General features: G+C 36.5%; 1 protein-coding gene across 1 annotated transcript in view; it reads left to right on the top strand.

Moving 5' to 3' along the window:
- Positions 1–22,135, top strand: part of LOC129240668 (dynein axonemal heavy chain 3-like) — a 319,983-nt gene that overhangs the window by 34,727 nt on the left and 263,121 nt on the right. The window contains exons 9-14 of the mRNA XM_054876599.1: positions 9,264–9,380; positions 12,634–12,800; positions 15,310–15,489; positions 18,106–18,217; positions 18,281–18,487; positions 20,824–21,024. Coding sequence (XP_054732574.1) covers positions 9,264–9,380; positions 12,634–12,800; positions 15,310–15,489; positions 18,106–18,217; positions 18,281–18,487; positions 20,824–21,024 — 984 coding nt within the window. The remainder of the gene's footprint in view (positions 1–9,263; positions 9,381–12,633; positions 12,801–15,309; positions 15,490–18,105; positions 18,218–18,280; positions 18,488–20,823; positions 21,025–22,135) is intronic.

Below are 22,135 nucleotides of genomic sequence, written 5' to 3'. Positions count from 1 at the left end.
AGGACTCGTGCCAAACCCAAGAAGAGCTTGTTGAATCATTGGGCGTTGATAAATCAACCGTTTGCAAGCGTCTAAAAGCGATGGGAATGATCCAAAAGCAAGGACATTGGGTCCCGTACGAGTTGAAGCTGCGCGACGTCGAACGGCGATTTTTTACGTGCGAATTGCTGATCGAGCGACAAAATCGGAAGGGCTTTTTGCATCGGGTGGTGACTGGCGACGAAAAATGGATCCACTACGATAACCCAAAACGCAAAAAATCATGGGGTTTGCCCGGCCACGTATCAACGTCGACGGCCAAGCAGAATATTCACGGCAAGAAAATCATGCTCTGCATTTGGTGGGATCAGGTCGGCGTCGTATATTTTGAGCTGCTCCAACCGGGCGAAACAATCACGGGGGATCGTTACCGACTGCAATTGATGCGTTTAAGCCGGGCATTGAAAGAAAAACGGCCGGAAACGGTAAAAAAGCACGACAAGGTTATTTTGCAACATGACAACGCTCGGCCGCATGTTGCTCAACCTGTCAAAAAATACCTTGGAACGCTTGGCTGGGAAGTGTTACCCCACCCGCCGTATAGTCCAGACATAGCTCCCTCCGATTATCATTTGTTCCGGCATATGAGTCTCGATTTGGCGGACCAGCGGTTCTCCTCGTACGAGGCTACCAAAATATGGGTTGAGTCATGGATAGCCAAGCAGCGGCCAGAATTTTGGAGAAACGGCATCCGGAAATTGCCCGAAAGATGGGCGAAAGTTGTAGCTAGCGTTGGCCAATACTTCGAATAAAATATTTTGTACCGTTTTTTCACAATAAAGCCCCAGTTCGTGTAGCACAACAATGGTTCGCTTGCTTCCGTTCTGGAAATTTCGATGTGAAAGATGCACCTCGCTCGGGTCGACCTAACGTTGAAAAAGTCGATGAAATTATGGAAAGGATTGACCAGGACCGTCACATAAGCTGCCATGACATCGCCAAGGCACTAAACATTCATCATCAATCGGTTTTGAAACATTGAAAAATGGCTGGTTACAAAAGGAAGCTCGATGTTTGGGTACCACATGAATTGTCTGTGAAAAATTTAATGGACCGAATTAACATCAGAGATTCTTTGCTGAAACGAAATGAAATCGAACCAATTCTGAAGCGAATGGTAACAGGAGACGAAAAGTGGATCAAATAGGACAATAATGTGGGAAAAAGATCATGGTGTAAGGGTGGTGAAGCTCAACAAAAGGTCGCAAAGCCAGGATTGACGCCTCGAAAGGTTATGCTGTGTGTTTGGTGGGATTGGAAAGGAATCATTCACTATGAGCTGCTCCAGCCTGCTCGAACGATTGATTCTACACTTTACTGTCAACAACTGATGAGGTTGAAGCAAGCAATCGAAAAAAAACGGCCAGAACTGATCAGCAGAAAGGACGTCGTCTTCCATCAGGACAACGCTAGGCCACACACATCTTTGATGACACGGCAAAAACTGGGAGAGCTTGGCTGGGAAGTTTTGATGCATCCACCATATAGCCCTGACCTTGCACCATCGGACTACCATTTGTTTCGATCAATGCAGAACTCCCTTAATGGAGTAAAGTTGGCTTCAAGAGGAGCCTGTGAAAATTACAAAAAACCACAAAAGTTTTACACTGATGGAATAATGTCTTTAGAAGAAAAATGGCAAAAAGTGGTCGACCAAAATGGTACATATTTGGTTTAATAAAGTTCATTATAAATATAAAAAAAAATGAGTTGAAGTTTGATTAGAAATACGAAAAGACTTTTTCGACTACCTCGACCTGGATTTAATTTGTTTTTTAATAAATACCAGTTTTTTATTCTATTATAATATTATTTTTTTAACAACATTCAGAGTACAAACCCGTGAAAACCGACAAATCGTAAATTCAGCACAACAAAAATCAGCGATTATTACCTTTTTGTTGATTTGTGTCAATTTATATTTAATTACTAAATAAATCAAAAGAAAAAAAAATATTACTGTACCATACATAAAGAACCCTCCCTAATAACTCATCCTTATGAAGGGACATACTCCCAGTAGTATGCAATATTTTCACCCAGTAGTAATTTTCTATGGGACACTAATAGGCCCATATGGAATTTTATAAATATTGTATTTTATTGCGCTTTCATTAAGATACTTACTCACGTTACGGCTATGAATAATTAACTGATAAATTATTTCGAGAAAATCAAGCAATTGAATGCCTTACAGAAAAAAATTATGAGTCCACTTAAGGTGTTACAACTCACAAGTTTTGTTTTTTTTAATTATATCATATTTTGATTTACCGCGGGGATTCTTGACAGAAAGTCAGTATCATCCGCCGAACGAAGTGGATTGGTTTACGCTTGTTAGGAAATATTGAAAACGAAATGGACAAGGATTTTGTTCGGAAAATCATATTTTCTTACGAAGGGCATTTCTATTTCGGCTTGTTAACAGCAAAACTGTCACATATAAGGATCGGAAAACTTGCACGTGAATACAAGTACATATATATTCTCGGAGAGCGACAATATGGTGTGAGTTTTGGATCGGGGACATCATTAGCATATTTTTCCTTGAAAATTCTGCTGGAAACGTTTCCGTCAACGGTGCGCGCAACAGATGAATTATAAACGATTTTTGTGACCCGAAATTGAAGACACGGACTTGGATGTTCTTTGGTTTCAGCAGAATAGCGCGCCATGCCACACAGTTTATGACATGTCACTACCCATCTTTTGCGCGTCAAGTTCGGAAATCGTGTTATCAGCCATCTCTGCGTTGTCAATTGGCCTCGGAGCTACGATTTGACGCTGTTAAACGTTTTGTTTGGATGCTGTGAACGACAGGGTGATTCATACATGTCTATGTAATTGTGGAGTACGTCTAAATACCGATGCTGAAGGTTATTCAGCAGCACTAATCTCAGCAGCGGAATAAACCATTCCAGTGTAGTTTAATTGAATGCTGAATATATAAAATACTTTAGTACTTATTTACGAGTATATATCGGGTGTGTTGTTAGCTGCGTGCGAACTATCGATATACAGTGAATCAAAAAAGTATTGGCACACTCGAAAAATCAAAGTTATCAGTGCTATAACTTTCCTTCTAATGAAAGAATAAAAAATAGAAAAAAGGTATTTTCTAAATGCATTTGAAAAAAATAATATTTACATAGGTTTACAAGCTCAACTTTGGAAGGAAAAATAAGGCACAAATTGACATCAAAAAAGTATTGGCACATTCTTTATATTTGCTTAAGCTTTTGGCGTCGTAACGGTAAACTCCCGTTATTTTCACTCTTGCTTTTTGCTTATTCGTGCGTTTTAAACGGACATAGACCAAAATGGGCCGTGTTGCTGAAATTCCCCTAGAACTACGTCAATTAATGATAAAACTGTATTTTAGAAAAAAAATCCTATCGCGAAATTGGCAAACTCGTCGATAAATCATCGTCCAGCGTTCGAAACATCTTTATGCTTTATTGCAATACTGGTAAAATAACTCCGGAGAGCAGATCTGGCCGCCTAAAAAAATTAACCGCACGACAGGAGCGAATTGTGTGGTGTCCACGCTGGCACAAAATCCAAAAACTTCGGCTGTCAAATTGTGCGAGACCCTACAAAATTCAATTGAAATCAATTTCAACCCCTAAACTGTTGGGGATACCCTATATAAGGTCGAGTTCCTCGACCCAAACCCTTCATTTCGAAGGTAAATAAGAAAAAGAGGCTAGAATTTGATAAACAGCATTTCAATAAGCCCAACGCTTTTTGGAACACCACCATATTTAGAAATGAATCAAAATTCAATTTATTTGATTCAGATGGAGCACAAAAGATTTGGCGAAAGCCAAATAAAGAGCTTCAAGAGAACAACCTGCTGAAAATAGTTAAACACGGTGGAGGAAATGTGATGGTTTGGGGGTGTTTCGCGGCATGTGGTGTCGGAAAGCTCGTGTTCATAGATGAGACAATGGATAAGCATGTGTATCGCGACATTCTTAAAGAAAATTTAAGTCGAATGTCAAAAACTGGGAATTAATGGGACAACTTGGCAATTTCAACAATATAATGACCCAAAACACTCGTCTTATCTTGTGCAGGAGTGGTTGATATACCATTACAAACAGCTTAAAATATTTAAATTTAGAAAATACCGTTTTCTATTTTTTTATACTTTGATTTTTCGAGTGTGCCAATACTGTAGTGTGCCAATACTGTAGATAAGTACTGTTTGACAGCTAAGAGTGTCAAACTGTGTTGGCATTTCTGTTCAGTAAGGTTTTGCAAGTCATCATTTAATCGTTCAGCTCCAGTATAAAGCTTCCAAAGAGCGAAATTATGAAGAAGACAAATGTCGATTCGTCATCGTTCTGAACCTGTTGATTTTTGTCCTTCTACTATAAAATACAGCTCGTGCTGTGATTGATCATCCCAGCCAATTGACCACCATTTACGTCGCATTTTTGTTGATTGAGCTCATTTAGATATTGGAAAAAGTAGTCAAGAAATGAACTAATCGAATGGACTATGTAACTCGTAGCAGTAAAAAATAAATGCCATGAAACTATCTACGAGATAATAATGAAAAAAATCATTTCAACAATTTTTTGTATTTTAAGATCTCAAGCTCTAAAAGAAACACCCTATACATATGCAAGTACGTAACTAAATGTCCAATAAAACTATTGAAGTACTAAAAATGAAACAGTAAAAACCATTGCACACGCATCATCGCCTCAGTGACCTGGTGGCTTGGACTAAATGAAGTAGATTGGACAGTTGATTGTCGCTTTATTCCTCGTAGAAATGTTTATGAGCTAATATAAAAAGACATTAACTTGACGCCCGCTTTTTATGTATTTGGAGTTGAGGAAAAAATAAAATTTCACAATTTTAATACACTAGTGTAAGTGCAAATGCACGGTGTACGCACATTTCTCCCTATCGTGATTTTTGTGGGTAAAACTTTTCACTAATTAGTTTTTTCGGCGCACCCCATCTAGGTATGCACTCTATTCATACATAAGCATTCATACATCCCAGTTGGAAAAGGTCACTTTTAGTTACATAAACAGACGTCATAACTCGGCATCAGTTTTATTCAAAGTTTATATTCTTTTTGAAATTTGTGTGTCTATTTAAATATGCCAAGGTAGTGCAAAGAAAAATATTTTAACGGACATAGCTCATCTCAAACTGAGAGCACAAATATGATCCATTCGCTGTTTTGGGATGCATCCTTGCATGTGTCCTATTTCCTAATACATAGTTGGCAGCAACAAAAGAAAGAACTTCACACCAAAATTTCTTTGTGGGCAAATACATAATTACGTGCACGTGTAATTACATGCGTACATATGTAAGTACTTGTATTAAATTCTTTTCTTTTCACAAATTTCCAGCTGTGACATGCAGGTATTTTAATATCTGAATGAATTGGACATTGCTGCTCGGTTGTAATGTTACACACTTAAATTTCTGATGAATTTCATAAAAAACTTTGCAAAGTTTCGGGCGGTCTATTAAATTTAAATATGTATTTTTATATATCGATACCTGTGACTCGTTTTTGGAATGACAGAACTTTGCATAAAACATTTTATAAATATAATATATTTCTGTATTCTGAAATTGACTTTTGAGTGGCTGCTAATTAGTTGAAAATCTGTAGCGATTTCCCACATGAGAGATTTCCTGCGATTTCCCGCAGAGCAGACTAGGTTGTTGCTCTTTCAGTCCATAGAGTAGATTTCTCACAGGAGACATTGCAGAACTGCATGATTTCCGTAGAAAAAAAGTAAGAAATTGTATACGAAAATTATGGAAATGGAATTGGGCTTTCGTCAGACAACTGTGCACCGTTTTTTGACCGAGTTTTTAGACATAAGCTGTGGTACCAACAAATAATGAATCGATCGGCGAAAAGTTATGCGTAAATTTCTGACAAAAGGGAAAATCATTCCAATACACTATTCGCCATGATCATCGGATTCAGCATCCAGAGACTATTCTCTATTGCCGAAACTGCATTTGGCGATGAAATAAATTCGCCATGAATCCTGAAGAACACTTTTAAAAAGAATATAGATAGCTTCTTTGGAAAGTGAGTGAAATTGTTTATTGGAGAAAAAGGCGAAAGTATTCACTAATAAAAATGTGTGCTACCAAATTTACCTACATATGGACATTTCCACCAAAAGATCCGCCACAGACTAAATATTAAAAATTAAGAAAATTGCATTGTTTTATTTTTTTTTTTTTTATAAGGAAACAATCAAATTTAATGGTCATATTAGTAACCCAAAGTTTGTACAGAGCAGCATTGCCCCTTGAACAGAATTGCAGCGGACAACGGGTAACGGGTTGACGGGTACCCGCTGTCAAAATTAGAACACATTTAATAGCATGAAATTGCTCAGAATTGCGGCGGGGGATATTTAAATTAATTTATATTTTCTCCGACGGGTTGAAGACTTAGAGTTTCTTCTCTGATCACTTGATGACAATTCGTGTGTTTATAAGCAACAAGAGGCAATAGCAGGCAAATAACTAGCAAATAATATTCGCTTGGCACAAGAAAACCCACAAAATTTTAATAATTTAGTAAGATTTTATTATTTTTTAACGATGAGATTGAACGAGTTGTTTAAAAAATATAGCAAACGAAAAGATTTCACCACAAAATTAATTTTATTGTAACCACAAAATGTCAGCTGAAAACCGTCCCGTCGCAATTGTGTTTAACCGACCGAATTTTCCTAGAGAAATGGTGATCAACTGATCACCACCCGTCAACCCTTTACCCGCTGTCCCGCTGCAATTCCGGGCATAAATAGTTATGTTTCTTTACATAAAGAGTATCTGGTGTCAAAACTAGGTTTTAAATTAAAACTTTCTCCCTAAACGCTGAGCATATGAGCGATGAGGGGACCGCGTTAGCTTCGTTATTCGTACGGGTTATTTAGTCAAAATGTCGCAGTGGATGGATGAAAAATGTGAGTTTAAGTGATGTCCCTTGTGAAAATTTGCTTAATTCATAGATGCGAAGGTTCCGAGCAACAAGTTCGGTAGCAAACAGCCTACGATAGTGGCTCAGCCGGACATCAAGACCAAATGAAAATATTGAACTCGGCGCTACAAGCTTGAGAGACACAAGGGTGAAGCTTTTTTATTCTCGTTGTAAAAATTTATAAACTCATGCAACGGGATGTAGGGAGACACATGTGACTCCGGGTTTTAGCATTGCGACATATCAGATCTATGCGCCCCCTTCATAAATTCAAAGTATTTTCGCCAGCTTCCTCAATAAATTGTAGTATTTTTCCTATTTTATTGTGTTTTTTCCCCCTCTGGTAAAGTTTTTGGACACGATGCCAGTGTATGTTTGGTGCATTCATCTTCCTCCCAAAAAAAAACTGCAAATTCCATTGGAGTATATTCCCTGATTAGTGAGATGATAATTCAAACGTCCTGCGATGGTTCTAAAACTATTCTTATTTAATTCCATACAATTTTTAAAACGGTTTAGGCAAAGCTACCTATCATTGACTTTAATCATATTCAGGTTTATCTTGGTTTTTGATAACTTGTGCTAACAATTTATTGTTGTTTCTTTTAAGATTACTGCAATTTTGCATATTTTAGTGTACAAAGATCAGTATGCATGAAAAATGTTCATTATATCTTAAGTGCGATCAAAATTTAAATATGCTTCGTTAATCTGGAATTCAATCTAGTCAAATTTTTCCAATCGAATATAAAGATTGCAACGTAATTTTATTCGCTTTGACACCAAGCCGCTTCATTGCTTTGTTCCTTTGCCTTCCTATACGATCGAATCCAACATTCCAATCCCATTTTTCTGTTTCTCATCTATACAACATTGGTTCCGATACCTGGAATCGTGATCCCCTTGTAGCATCCAAGGCTTGATAGTTCTTCCAAACATCTTCACAGTTGAAGATGATAATACTTTTTGGTAAATTTTATTCCACAAATCTGCATGCAAATTGGCAGTAAACACAAATAAATGGCGAAATCAAGAGCAGCACCAAACATGAACCTTAACTGGACGCTTCACAGTTCGTGATTCGAAGATTCATCCACGAATATTACGTTTTACCAATTTCGTTCTGAATTTGCTTTAGCCTATGCAAGTCTTTTCTCAATGTGTTATAATGAGAGCAGCGGGTTTTTCACTGTGCTGCGGAATTTGGTGTCTTCTGGAACGTAAACGCGCGCGCGCCTTTGGATACAATAACACCAGTCAATAACCCTCTGAATTTGCTTTGGAGAAGTAGTTTTTTTTGGGCCTTGTCCGGGGTAGTCGTCAACGTTTTAACTCCAATATACCTTAGCACCCATTTATATATGAACGTTTTCGATTTCCTCAAATATTTTGCTGCAGATGCGCGTGACATTTTTAGACCCTTGGAATGTTTACATAGGATCAATGCTTCAAATCGGTTTTCATACGCGGAACACTTTTCTGAAAACAACGTCGGCTTTCTACATTTCTCACAACACTAACCAATTGCGCAACGCGTATTGCGAAAAGGATATAGGGAATTCCTAAGTTTGAATTTCGCCAATCACGCTTCCATTAGACAGACTGTACGATTTTTGAATTTCTTGCAAGAATCCCTTAAATATAGGAGTATATATGTGGTGCGCCATATTTTAAGTCGGTATGAAAATATTAAATAACTTTGAAAAAAAAAACAACTGATTTGTATTTGTGAGATAATTTTATTTGGTTTGGTTATTTACAATTTATTAAAACTATTTTTTTAATACAATATCAATCAAGTGGCCACCTTTATTAGCAATCACAAACTGAGATCTTTTTTCTGCTTTTGTCATCACCTTGTCAAGTATTTCGGGTTTTATAGCGTCGATTTCGGTTGTTTCGGTGTATAGCGATCTATGGTTGAAATTGTACTGAACTGACGTATCGAAAACCTGTACTCGTATGTTGAAGCCGATCGGTTGGTAAATGACAAAGTTATTCAGCGTTTACATACCGACATAAAAGATGGTATTATGTGCGTAAGTTACAAAGTTAGAAAGTTTAAAAAAGTCTTTTATAATAGTGCTTTGCAATATTTATATTAAAAGTTCAGGTTTTTGCCTCAACTTACTTCATATACTAGGATAATTTGCCACATGCACTTAATACTTAAGGTATAGTTTTTTCTTTTACATTTTTTTATTTCTTATCATTGCATTTTAATTGATATTTTCAGATCAATGCTTTGAGTCTAGAAACATTTCCATCGCACTTGATTAAGAAAATTTGGATAAAAATTGATCCACGCATCCCATTTTTGCAGGAAGTTCATAAGTTTATATCACGCGAAGAGGTAAGTTTTATTTATTTATATATTTACTTATTATTACACTCACAATGTCAAGCGAGATTCTAAATACACACCCTCCCAAGCTAACTTTATCTCTTTCCATTCACGGTTTGTTGTTTTTCTGACAGTTTCAAGGTACACCCTTCCAACAAATTTGGCATTTTTAAACATTCACTTGTAGTTGTCATACGCAGAACTATATAACATGGTAATATTTTTCTAAAAATAAAAATTAAATAAAGAAGTGGCTAATTTGGTCCGAACCGAATTTTATATACCAGTACGCGCATACTTTAGTAAAATTTGAATTGTTTAGCTTTTGAAATCAAAGAAACACGTAGACAATGAGAGTTATAGCTGGTAACAAAAGATGCTCGGACAGAAATTTTGTCTTAGCATTTAATTTGTGGGCATAGTCTTTGTCCCATATCAACATTAAAGGGTCCTTGCAAAAGACGCCCCTACGTGTCGTTTCAAAACTAAACATGTAAAAATTTAGATTATTTCACATTCTACTACTTTCATTCCAAATATGGCTCTTAACCATTATATGTGAAAGACGATATCATTTACATATCCACCATGAGCACGTCTATATGTAGTATACGCCAAACAGTTGATCTATGAATGTCTAATTTTTGAGAACGTCGAGATATGGATGTTGCAGGTTATTCACCAACACTTTGCACTACTGCAATAATATTCTCAGCAAAACATCCAGTTTTTGGTGTGGCAGTCCTTGTTCTATCTTCAACAGAATCTGTTTTTTGAAATTTGTTCATTAACCTTTGAAATTCAGGATTTTTACGATATGTTGTTCCTGAAGATCGACCATTTTTATAATAAGTTTCAATAATTTTAACGCGTTATTCTATAGTGCGAAATTGTACATCTGTATACTTGACAACTGTCAAAGATGACGTAACATCTAGGAATTATTCTCGGCTAATATCTAAATGTCACTTTTGAAATACCCTTTATAACTCTCATTGTCTATGTGTTGGCTTGATTTCAAGAAGCTCAAATTTTATTAAAATGTGCGAGGTTGTAAATGTATTCGGTGCGGACAGAACTGTTTTTTTTTGTTTTTAATTGGTACGCATACCCTTTTTGGTTGTTTGGCCGAGCTCATCCTATTATTTGTGGCGTGCATTTTGATGTTGTTTCACAAATGGAGGGGCCTACAGTTTCAAGCTGACTCCCAATGGCTGATATTTTTTTTTTTTAAGTGAGGAGCCTTTTCATGACAGAAATACACTCGGAGGTTTATAAGTGCCTGCCGAGGGGCGACCGCTATTAGAAAAAACCTTTTCTTAATTTTGGTGTTTCACCGAGATTTGAACATACGTTCTCTCTGAATTCCGAATGGTAGTCACGTACCAACCCATTCGGCTATGGCGGTCGCGGACCGAATTTGCCGCTTTCTTATTTGTTTCTCAACTGCGTTTATTTTTCGAAATTTTGTTTATACTGCTACGTACATATATGAGAGTTGCCATTTATATTTTATAGTAATATATTAAAAACACAGTAAATAATATTTAAAATGGCTTTATGGTTTTTCAAAATATTCTCCTTGGAAGTTAACATACTTTCGCACTTGCTTGAACCAATTGACAAATCACTTTTGCCGCTCAGAAGTGGATACCTCCAAAACGAGTTATTTAAATTTGTCAACAGCTTCTTCAGGCATTCAAAAAAAGAAATCATTAGGTGGCAAATCAGAGCTATAAGGCGGATTACTTATTAATTCGACCTTTTGAGCGCTCAACAATTCTCTTGTGTGAGTTGTTCACTGATACATGGATTGTCTTGGTGAAGGATGATTCGTATTCGGCGGTTGGTTTTATTTAATTCTGCGAAATTTTCTGGGAAAAAAATGGTTGTGTATCACACACAATAGACTGTTTTAAGTTTCTTGAAACTTTCAGTTGAAAAATGGTCAGGTTTTAAGAAAAAACATGCGATCATATGCTTTAATGTGCTTCTTCCGCGAACAACTTTTGTAGGTTTAAACTAGTCTTGGAACAACCATACTATAGATTGTTGTTTGATTTCTAGCTTATATGCATAGAAGGAAAATTTGCCACCTGCTACGATCTCAAAGACGTTCTTTGGGCCATAGCGGCTGAGTTTCTTCAACATTTCTTAACACCAATCAGGATGCATATGTCCTTTTGTGAGAAATTGTCAAATTATGCAGTACCCAACACGGTTAAATCTTCCTGACGGCCACATGAATGTATGTTAAGCCCACGATATTGTGTTTTAAATTAACGCACAGCATTGGTTGTTTCTAGCAAAACCATCGTATTTTGACGGCCTGTACAAAATTCATCCTACAAGGATCGACGGCCTCATTGGAACTCGTTGTACCAGCATTTCACAGTGGCTCAGTGTTGTGAATCCAAAAGCTGAGTTAAGTTGATCAATGCGCTCCTGTCTCGGTAATCTACGTCGAAAGTCGTAATAAATCATCGCACGAAAATTCTTGATGAACACATAAAACTCATTATATATGAGTTTATACTAAAAAATACCAAACTTTTCGTTAAAAATATCGAACTAAGCTCATCATACGTAGTGTTGCAAATACGAGTCTCTTAAAAGGCAACCTAAGTAAAATAAATGAAAAATTTCTTAGGGTTTGCGGTACCTCTAAAAAAAAATAAATAATTGGGGCGTACACTTCTGTTAGGTGTTTGGCCGAGCTCCTTCTCCTATTTGTGGTGTGCATCTTGGTGTTGTTTCAGTTTCAAGCCGACTCCGAACGGCAGATATTTTTATGAGGAGCTTTTTCATGGCAGAAATACACTCGGAGGTTTGCCATTGCCTGCTGAGGGGCGACCGCTATTAGAAAAATGTTTTTATTAATTTTGCTTTCACCGAGATTCGAACCAACGACCTCTCAGTGAATTCCGAATGGTGATCACGCACCAACCCATTCGGCTACGGCGGCCACCTCTAAGCGTCAACATAATTCAGGACAAAATATTCGCGCATTTTATTATTCATTATATGTATACTATGTATTTCTTGGAGATATCGTAATACATATGTACATATGCTATTTTTCGAATTTTCGTAGTTATACATATACATAAGTATATGTAAATAAGTTAATATCAGTTCTTATTTTTTGTTTGTAAAAGTTTTACCACCCTCCACTTAAGTAAAACATCTATCCACTCACATCAATTCAAATAAGTGTATATGTATGCGTACGTTTGCCACTAATATGTCCGTTTATAAACAGAAACTTTGGCCAGAAATATATCCGGAGGTCATGCTGTTGGATTTTCTCTTCAACGGCGAGCGCCAAATTAATGCCACTGTCGCCGTCTTAATTATATCATGCATCATAGATCTGCAAGAGGATTTTCGGTATTACGTGAAACGTGGCTTTCTACGCTATCTACTTAAGTAAGTACATTCGAATGAGAGATTTTACGTAAAGAAAAAAAAAAACAATACTGTGATAAGGGAAATTATGTAGTTATAAACTAGTTCATTAAACTGTGCCGACACGTCTGCAAGAAAAGACCTACGAAAGGATGAATTGAGCTCAGAAACATATTTATGCACATAGTCAGCTGTTTGTATGTATACATTCACAGAAATGTATGTAGTTAGGTATAAAAATCCATAAGCTTAGTGGCGAAATTGGGACTTAAGCCAAGTGAGTAATGAGTTCAATGAGTGGTTCAATGTGAAAACTTTTAGTTTTTGGCATTTCCACTTGCCAATTGCAGCAGCCACTACTTTAATCAACCACTAATTCGCCCATTCGGACTTTATTTTCTTTCGTTTTTGTATACCCGCGCGCACTTGTGCATAAGGGTATTATAGTTTTGTTCACATAACGTTTGTATGTAACAGCGTAAAGGAATCGGGGTAGATAAAGACATTTACTACTCATGTCACCATCATCATAAAATTACAGTACGAGGTGAACCATTGCTTCCGTTGCAATTCGCCTACACGTCACTCGGTCATCAGCTTTTCGTTTGATATCGGATGTGTCATAGCTCCAAAGTCGCATTCAATGTCATCTCTCCATCGTTTTTTCGGCCGGCCTATTCTTCTGTCGCCTTATGGATTTTCTTTGAAGATCTTTTTTAGAGTTCTTTCGTTACTCATTCGTAAAATGTGGCCGTACCATCCAATCCTTCGCGCTTTGATATACTTGATTACATTTGCACCACTGAGAAAAGTATCTAATTCGTCGTTGTACCGAATGCAATAAGTACCGTCTTCAAGTCGTACAGATCCGTATATTTTTATTAGAATTTTTATTTCAATACAATTTAACTGAACGGTTTCTTGGATTTCACAACCCAGACTTCGCACCCGTACGTGAGTGTAGGCCTTATGACAGTCTTGAAAATTAGTAGTTTTATGGTTTCTAGAAATTAATCTCGACTTCATCAACTTTGTATGCGCGAAGTAAGATTTATTTACAGCTTGGCTACCACAGAGGCTAAATGCGTGTATCTCGATAACGACTTAAGGGGGAGGTAGGGTTTAGCGCTAAAAAAAAAATCACTTTTTTTGTGAATTTTTTACAGAAATATGGCTTAAGATACTTTAATAAAATCAGTTACATGTTATTGTACATCTTTTCAATAAGTTTTTAAAAAATATTAATAATAAAATATTGACAAATAAGCCCATGACAGAGTTTTTTTGGAGATATGTTTTTCGAGAGGTGCTCTGCGGTGCCAATCGGCATTCGACGTAGAATCATCTGAAACTAAAAAAGTCGAATTTTTCAGTTAAAGTATGACGTAATGCTCCCCCCTACATTAATAAAATTTTTTTTTTTCATTTTTGTAGTTTTGGTGGCAAAAAAACGTAAAACGAGCATTTTTGGCGAAAAATTTCGCCATATTTGTAAGTGAAAAACAACCTTAAAAAACAAAAAATAAAAAAAAAAAACAGTGTAGGGGGGAGGTATTTTTGATTTAGAAAACGTGTGCCAAATTTGAAAAGAATCGGTTGAATAGTTTCGGAGTTGTGATTGGCACCGACTTTTAAGAAGTCGTTTCGGGAAAAACGCGTTTGAAAAAATGACTCTGAGAAATTATCGATGCTCCGCATTCGAGGTAGAGTGCCTACAAAGGCTATAACTTTGAGAGTTCTGCTCTGATCCACTTAAAATTTTGACACAACATTCTTGAAATGATTTACTATAAGATGAGTGAAGAAAAAAAATTTCGATTTTGTGACCCTACCCCCCCCTTAATAACATTGGCTTAGCGACGTATTGTACACGCACTACTACCCCCCTAATACAGCTCCGGTCAACTAATTAACAACGATATCCAGATATTATCCTCAACTGCGCTAGATTAATGTTTACAGTTAATACGTTTACAGTTAATACGTCTACTTTTTCTTAGTTAACTGTTTATTAAAAATGTGCATTGAATTTAACGTCAACATTTTTCATTCACTCCCGTCATTTCTTTAGATTTATGCATTTTTAAGAGTTCGAAAAATAGTCGGTCACGTAATTAACAACGGGAGATTTTACTGGCATTTAATATCATATACTGCACTTTTTCGGTAAGATTCTGCATTTAATAGAAAAACACAATCAATTTTTATACACTAGGGCGTTTTAGTTTCTGATCATCATGGGCAAAAATAAATCCTGCGACGAAACTATGAGAACCATCATGTGTAGATCCAGCATAAATAATGTTGAGATTGGAACAAAACTAAGCCCGCCTTTATGTTAAGACTAAATTTCCGTCCTTCGCTCAGCCATTACAAGATATAACTCTCATTGTCTATGAGTGGTTTTGATTTAAAAAATTAAATACTTAAAGAACCTAAATTAAATGCTACTAAAAGTTCGCAGGCATATAAAAATAGGTTCGAACCGAATTTAGCACTTCCTTACTTGTTACTTTTCCTATTTTTGTAGATCGTCTTTGGAAAGAAAACGCTTGCAACTGGAAATGGAGCCACCAGATTTTCCACAGTTACTCATACGCGGCCCAGTGCCATACAAAGTGAATGTGCAGTTAGCACGAAATCGCATCGACCAACTTTTGATGATATCACATCCAATTATAAGGGCACTCAATCAGCTTTGGCATCAATTGTAAGTGCAACAGCCAGTATATGTTACATAGAATATATAGAGACAATTTAAGTTTATATGTAGAAGAATGTGTGTAGATATGTACGTTAGCCAAGTTGAATATTATTTTATTAAAGCCTTACTGTATTGGAGCAAAACTAAATTTTTATATACGGCTCATAATATAATTTTGTAAATCTATTACTTTATATATTTTGTTATTTAAATTAATTTTTATTGCCCAGAATAGGCAATTTTGCTGAGCTTACTTACATATGTAAAACTTTTGTCGAAAATCAGCGAATAAGTTTTGCTTAACGCAAAACATAAAGAAAGCACGCGGAAATTTTCGAGAAATGTGCTTCACTGAGTGTATTTAAAAATGTAGTCTGGTGCTCAATTCAAGATTTATTTATCCATCACATAAAAATTAATGAATGTTTGCTTGCTCTAACAATTCATATGCATAGCATAGAAACACCTGGCAAAAAATGAAACAAAAGCGTGAACCCGGTGGGTGGCACCGTTGTCGAAGTATTGACAATTTCTATTTTATATGAAACAAAATGAATTTTCAAATTTCACGGACTACGTACATTCGACTTTCGACTATTATTTTTTTATCTTGGTACACTCGTCTGGAAGATATATTCACGGTTATAGCAATATAGCAGGTTTAATTTGTTTGTGAGAGCCATAAATAAGACAAGTGTTTTGCGTGTTCGGCGATTTTCTGCTATCGAGAAAAATGGATCAAAGAAGTTGCGCCAAATTTTGTGTAAAAAATGGAATTGAGTGCTCAAACAAACTTGAAATGTTGACAGTGGCATACGGTGGGAGTACTCTGAGTCAAAAAAAGTTTGCTTTTCACAGAAGGTCAAGAATATGTGAATGATGACGCTCGCTCTGGACGCCCCAGCAATCAACAACCGATGAAAATGTTGAGAAAGTGAATAAAATTGTTATGGAGAATCATCGAATCACAATTAGAGAAGTTGCTGGGGATGTCGGCGTATCGGCACACCAGTTGACTCATGCCATGCAATGTTTTCGGAAGTTTTGGGCATGAAACGTGTGGCAGAAAATTCGTTCCAAAATTATTATGTATTATTATGAAAATATATGAATTTTTACTAAAAACTACGTCAAATGGCCATCGCTCAGGAATTGTTGAATGACGTCAAATTTGCTTAAAAGAGTCATAACTGATACCGGATCATGGGTATATGGAAGTCCAGGAGAGCCTATACCAAAAAAAGCACGCCAAGTTCGATCAAATGTCAAGGTTTTGTTCACTGTTTTCTTCGATTACCATGGCGTAATGCTTCAGGAGTTCTTACCACAGGGTCGTACGCTAAATGAATGAATGCGTGAACCAATATGAAAAAATACCCGTAATTGTGAAAAAAAATCATGGCTTTTGCACTTTATTAATGCACCTGCTCACCCATCTTTGCTTGTGAGAGATTAGTTGGCCAGAAACAACACCATTATCAATCCTCAGCCACCGTATTCACCAGATTTTACCCCCTGCGACATTACCCCCTGTTTACAAGAGTAAAAATATCCATGAAAGGACGGCGTTTTGCGACGATTGAAGGGATAAAAACCGAATCATTGAGAGGTCTCATGGCCATACCAAAAAGTGCACAACAGAACGGCTTCGAGGATTGGAAAAAACACTGATACAAGGGTATTATATCTGCGGGGGACTACTTTGAAGGAGATAAAAGAGAAATTGAACAATAAATAAATATTTTTGGAGAAAAAAGAAAATTCACCTTATTTTTTTAACACACCTCGTATGACTCACACATCAAAACATTCTGCGTACGTTTATGTTGAAATATGTTAAATTATCCCATGGAGGAACAAATGCCCAAAATCGGAAATATAAATAGAAACCCTGGTTTTGTGAAAGCCTACTGAATAAAATAGAATGAGACCATGAAAAACCGAAAGATAAAAACTAAATTTTACAGGGAGCCCAAATTATTAATAAGTCCGAGAAACTGGTATTGCTCAGAATCAAATAGTCTGATTTTTGTAAAAGGCGATCTTCGAGTACTCGGACTTTTCCGATCCCTAAGTACGAACCTCTTAGATTTCAAAAATTCAAAATAGCTCATATGGCGGATGATTTTTTTTATTGAAATCATCTAATGAATGGTATTTATAAGTATACAAACAATGTCTTCATTTGAAATAACTTGAATCTTCTCCTGTTTTTCCACAAGGATGATAGATTACGACGTTTAGCTATCCTTTATAGCGAAAAATAAAATTGTAATAGTAAAGTCAGCTAATCAGCTGATTCTTTCAAATTCGGTGAGAGTCGGTTAACGTTCTGATCTTAGCCCCGCCTCAATAACCACCGCGAAAAGCTTGAACTGATGGCTCTTCTCCGTCGCATATATGCAATTAGAACCAGTAATTTTCCTTATTTTATGTAAATTGGATGTGGCAGAATAAAAGGGCGAATTCCTACGATTAAGGATACGACTAACTGGGGGTTCATGTGTTAATTTCTAGCTGATATGATCAGAAGTTTTTCTTCTTAGAATGATAATTTTATTTTACAAGTCTTTATTTTAATTATCGTGAAGAAGTATAAAAGTCAAAACATTCTATTCTCAGATACAACGATCTAGTTATAATAGACGTTTCGAAGATCTTCCTGCGCGACCAGCCAATGACAGCCGATGAATTAATAAGTTTCGTTGATGACAGTTGTGCGGTTATACGTGATGTGAGTGCCACATTATGTGGATGCACTTCTTACATAAGGTTTTGAAATATTGTTTTGATTCAGTTACTGATGAATGACTGGCTGCCACGTTGCGCTGATTTAGTGGATGTTATGCGTCGAACCTGGAAGGATTTAGTGCCAATGAATCAGAAATATGGTGGACGTGCAGCTGTTTTATTCAATTGCATACATGCGTTAATGTCTCATCACTTGCAAGGATTGATAACGCGTAGCATTTCTGTGCTCTACACTAACCTAACCAGATATGAGGTGAGTAAGTGGCTTGCGAAAAAATGTAATAAAAACCCTATTCAAATATTATACAATATTAATTGTTAAAGTAAAAATGTTTTAGTTCAGACGAAATTTTCTAATTAAGTACCTCCTTTGTGTTAATTTAATTCGTTTGCTGGTATTGATGATGCGAGCTTGACCTTCAAAGATAAGTTTGCACTCACATAGGTGATTATTGGTATGGGATAAAGTACGTCCTTCCTTAGCCAAAGTCACGAATTATTTAAACAATTAAATAATAAATGATAGTATGTACAGTATTTGGAAGCTACAACTGTACTCATCTTTCAGGCAGCATACGGATTCCTCTGACGAAAAATACGAGTTCTTTCGCGTTGATCCATCCATTGAGCCAGTTTGCGATGCTCTCGTAAGAAGTGAACCGCTCTCCAATAAGGGCTGACTGCATTGATCGGAACAGATGGTAATCCGAAGGTGCAATGTCTTCGGAATACGGCGGATGGGGCAAGATTTCCCAATTCAGTCCCTCCAAATAATTCTGCACCGATTTAGCAACGTGTGACCAGCAGCAAAAATCAGTTTGTCATGTCTGCCGTCTTATTCCGCCCACTTTTCTTTCAGAGTTCAATTCAAACACATTAGCTGGAGTCGGTAATGACCGCCAAAGAAGTTTCAGATGGTTTAAGGAGTTCATAACAGACGACACTCTTCTGATCCCACCAGATGCACAAGATATCCTTTTAAGCATGAATACTTTTTTACGCTGTCGATGGACCTGGTTTACCTGGTTCCAACATTTTCGACGCTTATGGTTATCATAATAGATTCATTTTTCATCGGCAGGGACGATCCGATCCAGAAAACCTCTCTTTTCTGCCGTTCAAGAAGCATCTCACATCAAACATCTCTCGATATCCCTCTCCTTCAATTGATGTCTCACCCAGCTACCTGCTTTCTGGACCATTCCCATCGCGTGCAAGCGACGGTGTTTACCGACGGTTGATCTATCAACATCTAACTCATTATATCATCAAGGGTTCAACATGTGTCTTCATCCAATAATTGTTGTAGTTGAGTTTCCTCGAATTTTTTCAGTGCCCCTTCGCGTTCTTTATTACTCACTTTGGAAGTAAATATTGAATAAAATACGACACGTTTCAGCTGCACTTTTCTTTAAAACGTAATAATTAAGCATGACTTCCCGCAAATGCTTTTTTTTTTTTTTGCGGCGAACGTATACATTTCCGCCGTCAGATAAAAAAGGATCTTTACGCTTCAAATGAATGTCAACTACTGCGATCAAGGCCTCACATATACACCTTCAAATCACCAGTATATTACTAGAACGAACAGCAGCAACACCTCTTTTACTAGGCGGAAACTTATTCCCATGCCTAATATTTGGAGGGCGAGTTAAGCAATTTTTATGCATTTGAAAAGCACCTACTACTCAGAAAATTTAGTTTAGCTAAAGCTGATGATCTCTGACTTGTGCGTGATAATCTCAGATATGTTAATGTGTATACTAATAAGCTCAACAAATTTCCGTCTCCCACCCAACTACCACGCGAGAGGCAATTCGCATGGCCTACGGATCTTATGTGGGAATTCCAATTCACAATTACAAACTTGCTAATATCTTCGTACTGGTTACAAGAATTTGGCACACATTTTCTTCACAGTTTCAGCTATTGCAAGGTTAATAATTCCATATAAATTTGTGTCGAATACTTTCTAGAATATAAGTCATAAAATGATCTCAGACAAAAAAGTTGCCAATACAATATTTTATTATGGATAATCCCGATATTACTTCACAAGACGCCTTCAATTTCTCATGTGTTAGATGAAGCATAAGTGGCGAATAGGTAGTACTGGAAAACAGCTGCCAAAAAATACTCTTGTCTGACTGAACTTCATGAGTATTCATAAAGCAGCGTTCATACAGGGAAAAAATTGTGATTCAACTCGCTATTTGTAATGTTCGTACTCCGTCAATGTGTACCTTTGTGTTCTCGTTTTTAAGTATAAAATAAAAACTAACAATTGCAAGGAGTATCAAAAAAGAATTCGGAAATTTGAAGCAACAAAAGTCTCCCTGTGTGAACGCGAGAGTAAAAGTCTCTTGAAAGAGAGTTGGCAGCATTGAAAATATTGAGTTATACCAATTTTATGAGGTATAACCATATAACTTGGTATGGCGAATCTTGCTTGCTACCTTTTTCGTCCAGCGAGCAGAGCCCAAGTAAAGCGAGCAGAGAAGTAGCGAATTGAAGACGCCTATATGTATATTCGACCATTATCATTCAGCAGTAAATTTTTTTTGTTTTTTTCTTTTTTACGATATCCAGGAAGGCAATGAAATAGAACGCTATCAAATGTATGACAAGAAACTCCAACGTCGTCCACTTATGACTTTAATTATCTCGGTGGTGGGTGCGCATTTCGATGACCGCACCGATGATCGAGATGATAAGACACCCATCTACGTATATGATGAGTACGAAGATGCCAATCCATTCTATAAACGTCCTAGTATTATGTTCGAAACGGTAAGTTATTTTATTCAGTATATAACTTATGCAAGGTGGCGCAAAATTAATCACCCAATCGAAAAGATTAATAATTGTTACAAACGACGTTGTACGCCAATCATATTTGACGCTTGTTAACTGCAGTATACAAACAGTCTAGCAAAAAAGCGAGTAAAGGTCAAAATAAAAATTTAAATCACTGAAAATAATTTTTTTTTCGCCATTTAGTACAAAAATTATTCAAAAACAAAATATAATAAATAACTTGCGTCACCTTGTAAAGGGTATTTGAAAAGACGCGCTTAGATGTTTTTTTTTTAATGAAACATTTAAAAATTTAGATTCCCTTAAGTTTCACTATTTTTATTAAACATACGACTTTCAACAACTACATGTGAAAAACCACACAATTTGAATGTCCACTAACGTCACCTCTACAGGTAAAATCCGCCAAAGAGTCAATTCATGAATGTCTAATTGTTGAAAACGTCGAGAAATCGATGTTGCAGGTTGTTCACCAACACTTTGCGCTACCACAGCAGAACATTAAGTTTTTGCTGTGCCAATCCTTATCCTATCGTCGACAGAATCAGTTTCTTGAAATTTGTTCACCAATCTTTGAATTGTCGGCTCATTCGGACATTATTTCTACCAAAAAAATCACCAAATTTGATATGAATATGTTGCTCTTCAAGGTCGACCGTTTTCAACGCGTGTAAAATTATATATCTGTCTTCTTGACAAATGTTGAATACGACTTAGAAAACGTACCGTCTAGGAATGATTCACTATCAACGTCTAGGCCTTTATAAAGGGTGATTTTTTAGATATTGTCTTTTTAAAGAGTTGGTTTAAACAGCTGACGCATGATTCGTGTTTGGTTTCACTGTCAAACATCTTCAGTTTGGTCTATAATTTAACCATGAATCGTCTTACAAACGAACAACGCTTGCAAATCATTGAACTTTATTATAAAAAAGCGTGTTCTGTTAAGATCCACTTTTTATCCAAAAATTGTGTTCAACGACGAAGCTCATTTTTGGATCAATGGGTACGTAAATAAGCAGAATTGTCGATTTTGGAGTGAAGATCAGCCAGAAGAATTGCAAGAGTTACCAATGTATCCAGA

This window comes from Anastrepha obliqua, chromosome 3, assembly GCF_027943255.1.
Source record: "Anastrepha obliqua isolate idAnaObli1 chromosome 3, idAnaObli1_1.0, whole genome shotgun sequence".
NCBI classification, from domain to species: domain Eukaryota; kingdom Metazoa; phylum Arthropoda; class Insecta; order Diptera; family Tephritidae; genus Anastrepha; species Anastrepha obliqua.
Note: the sequence above shows the minus strand (reverse complement) of the source record. Positions and strands in the feature narration are given on the sequence as shown.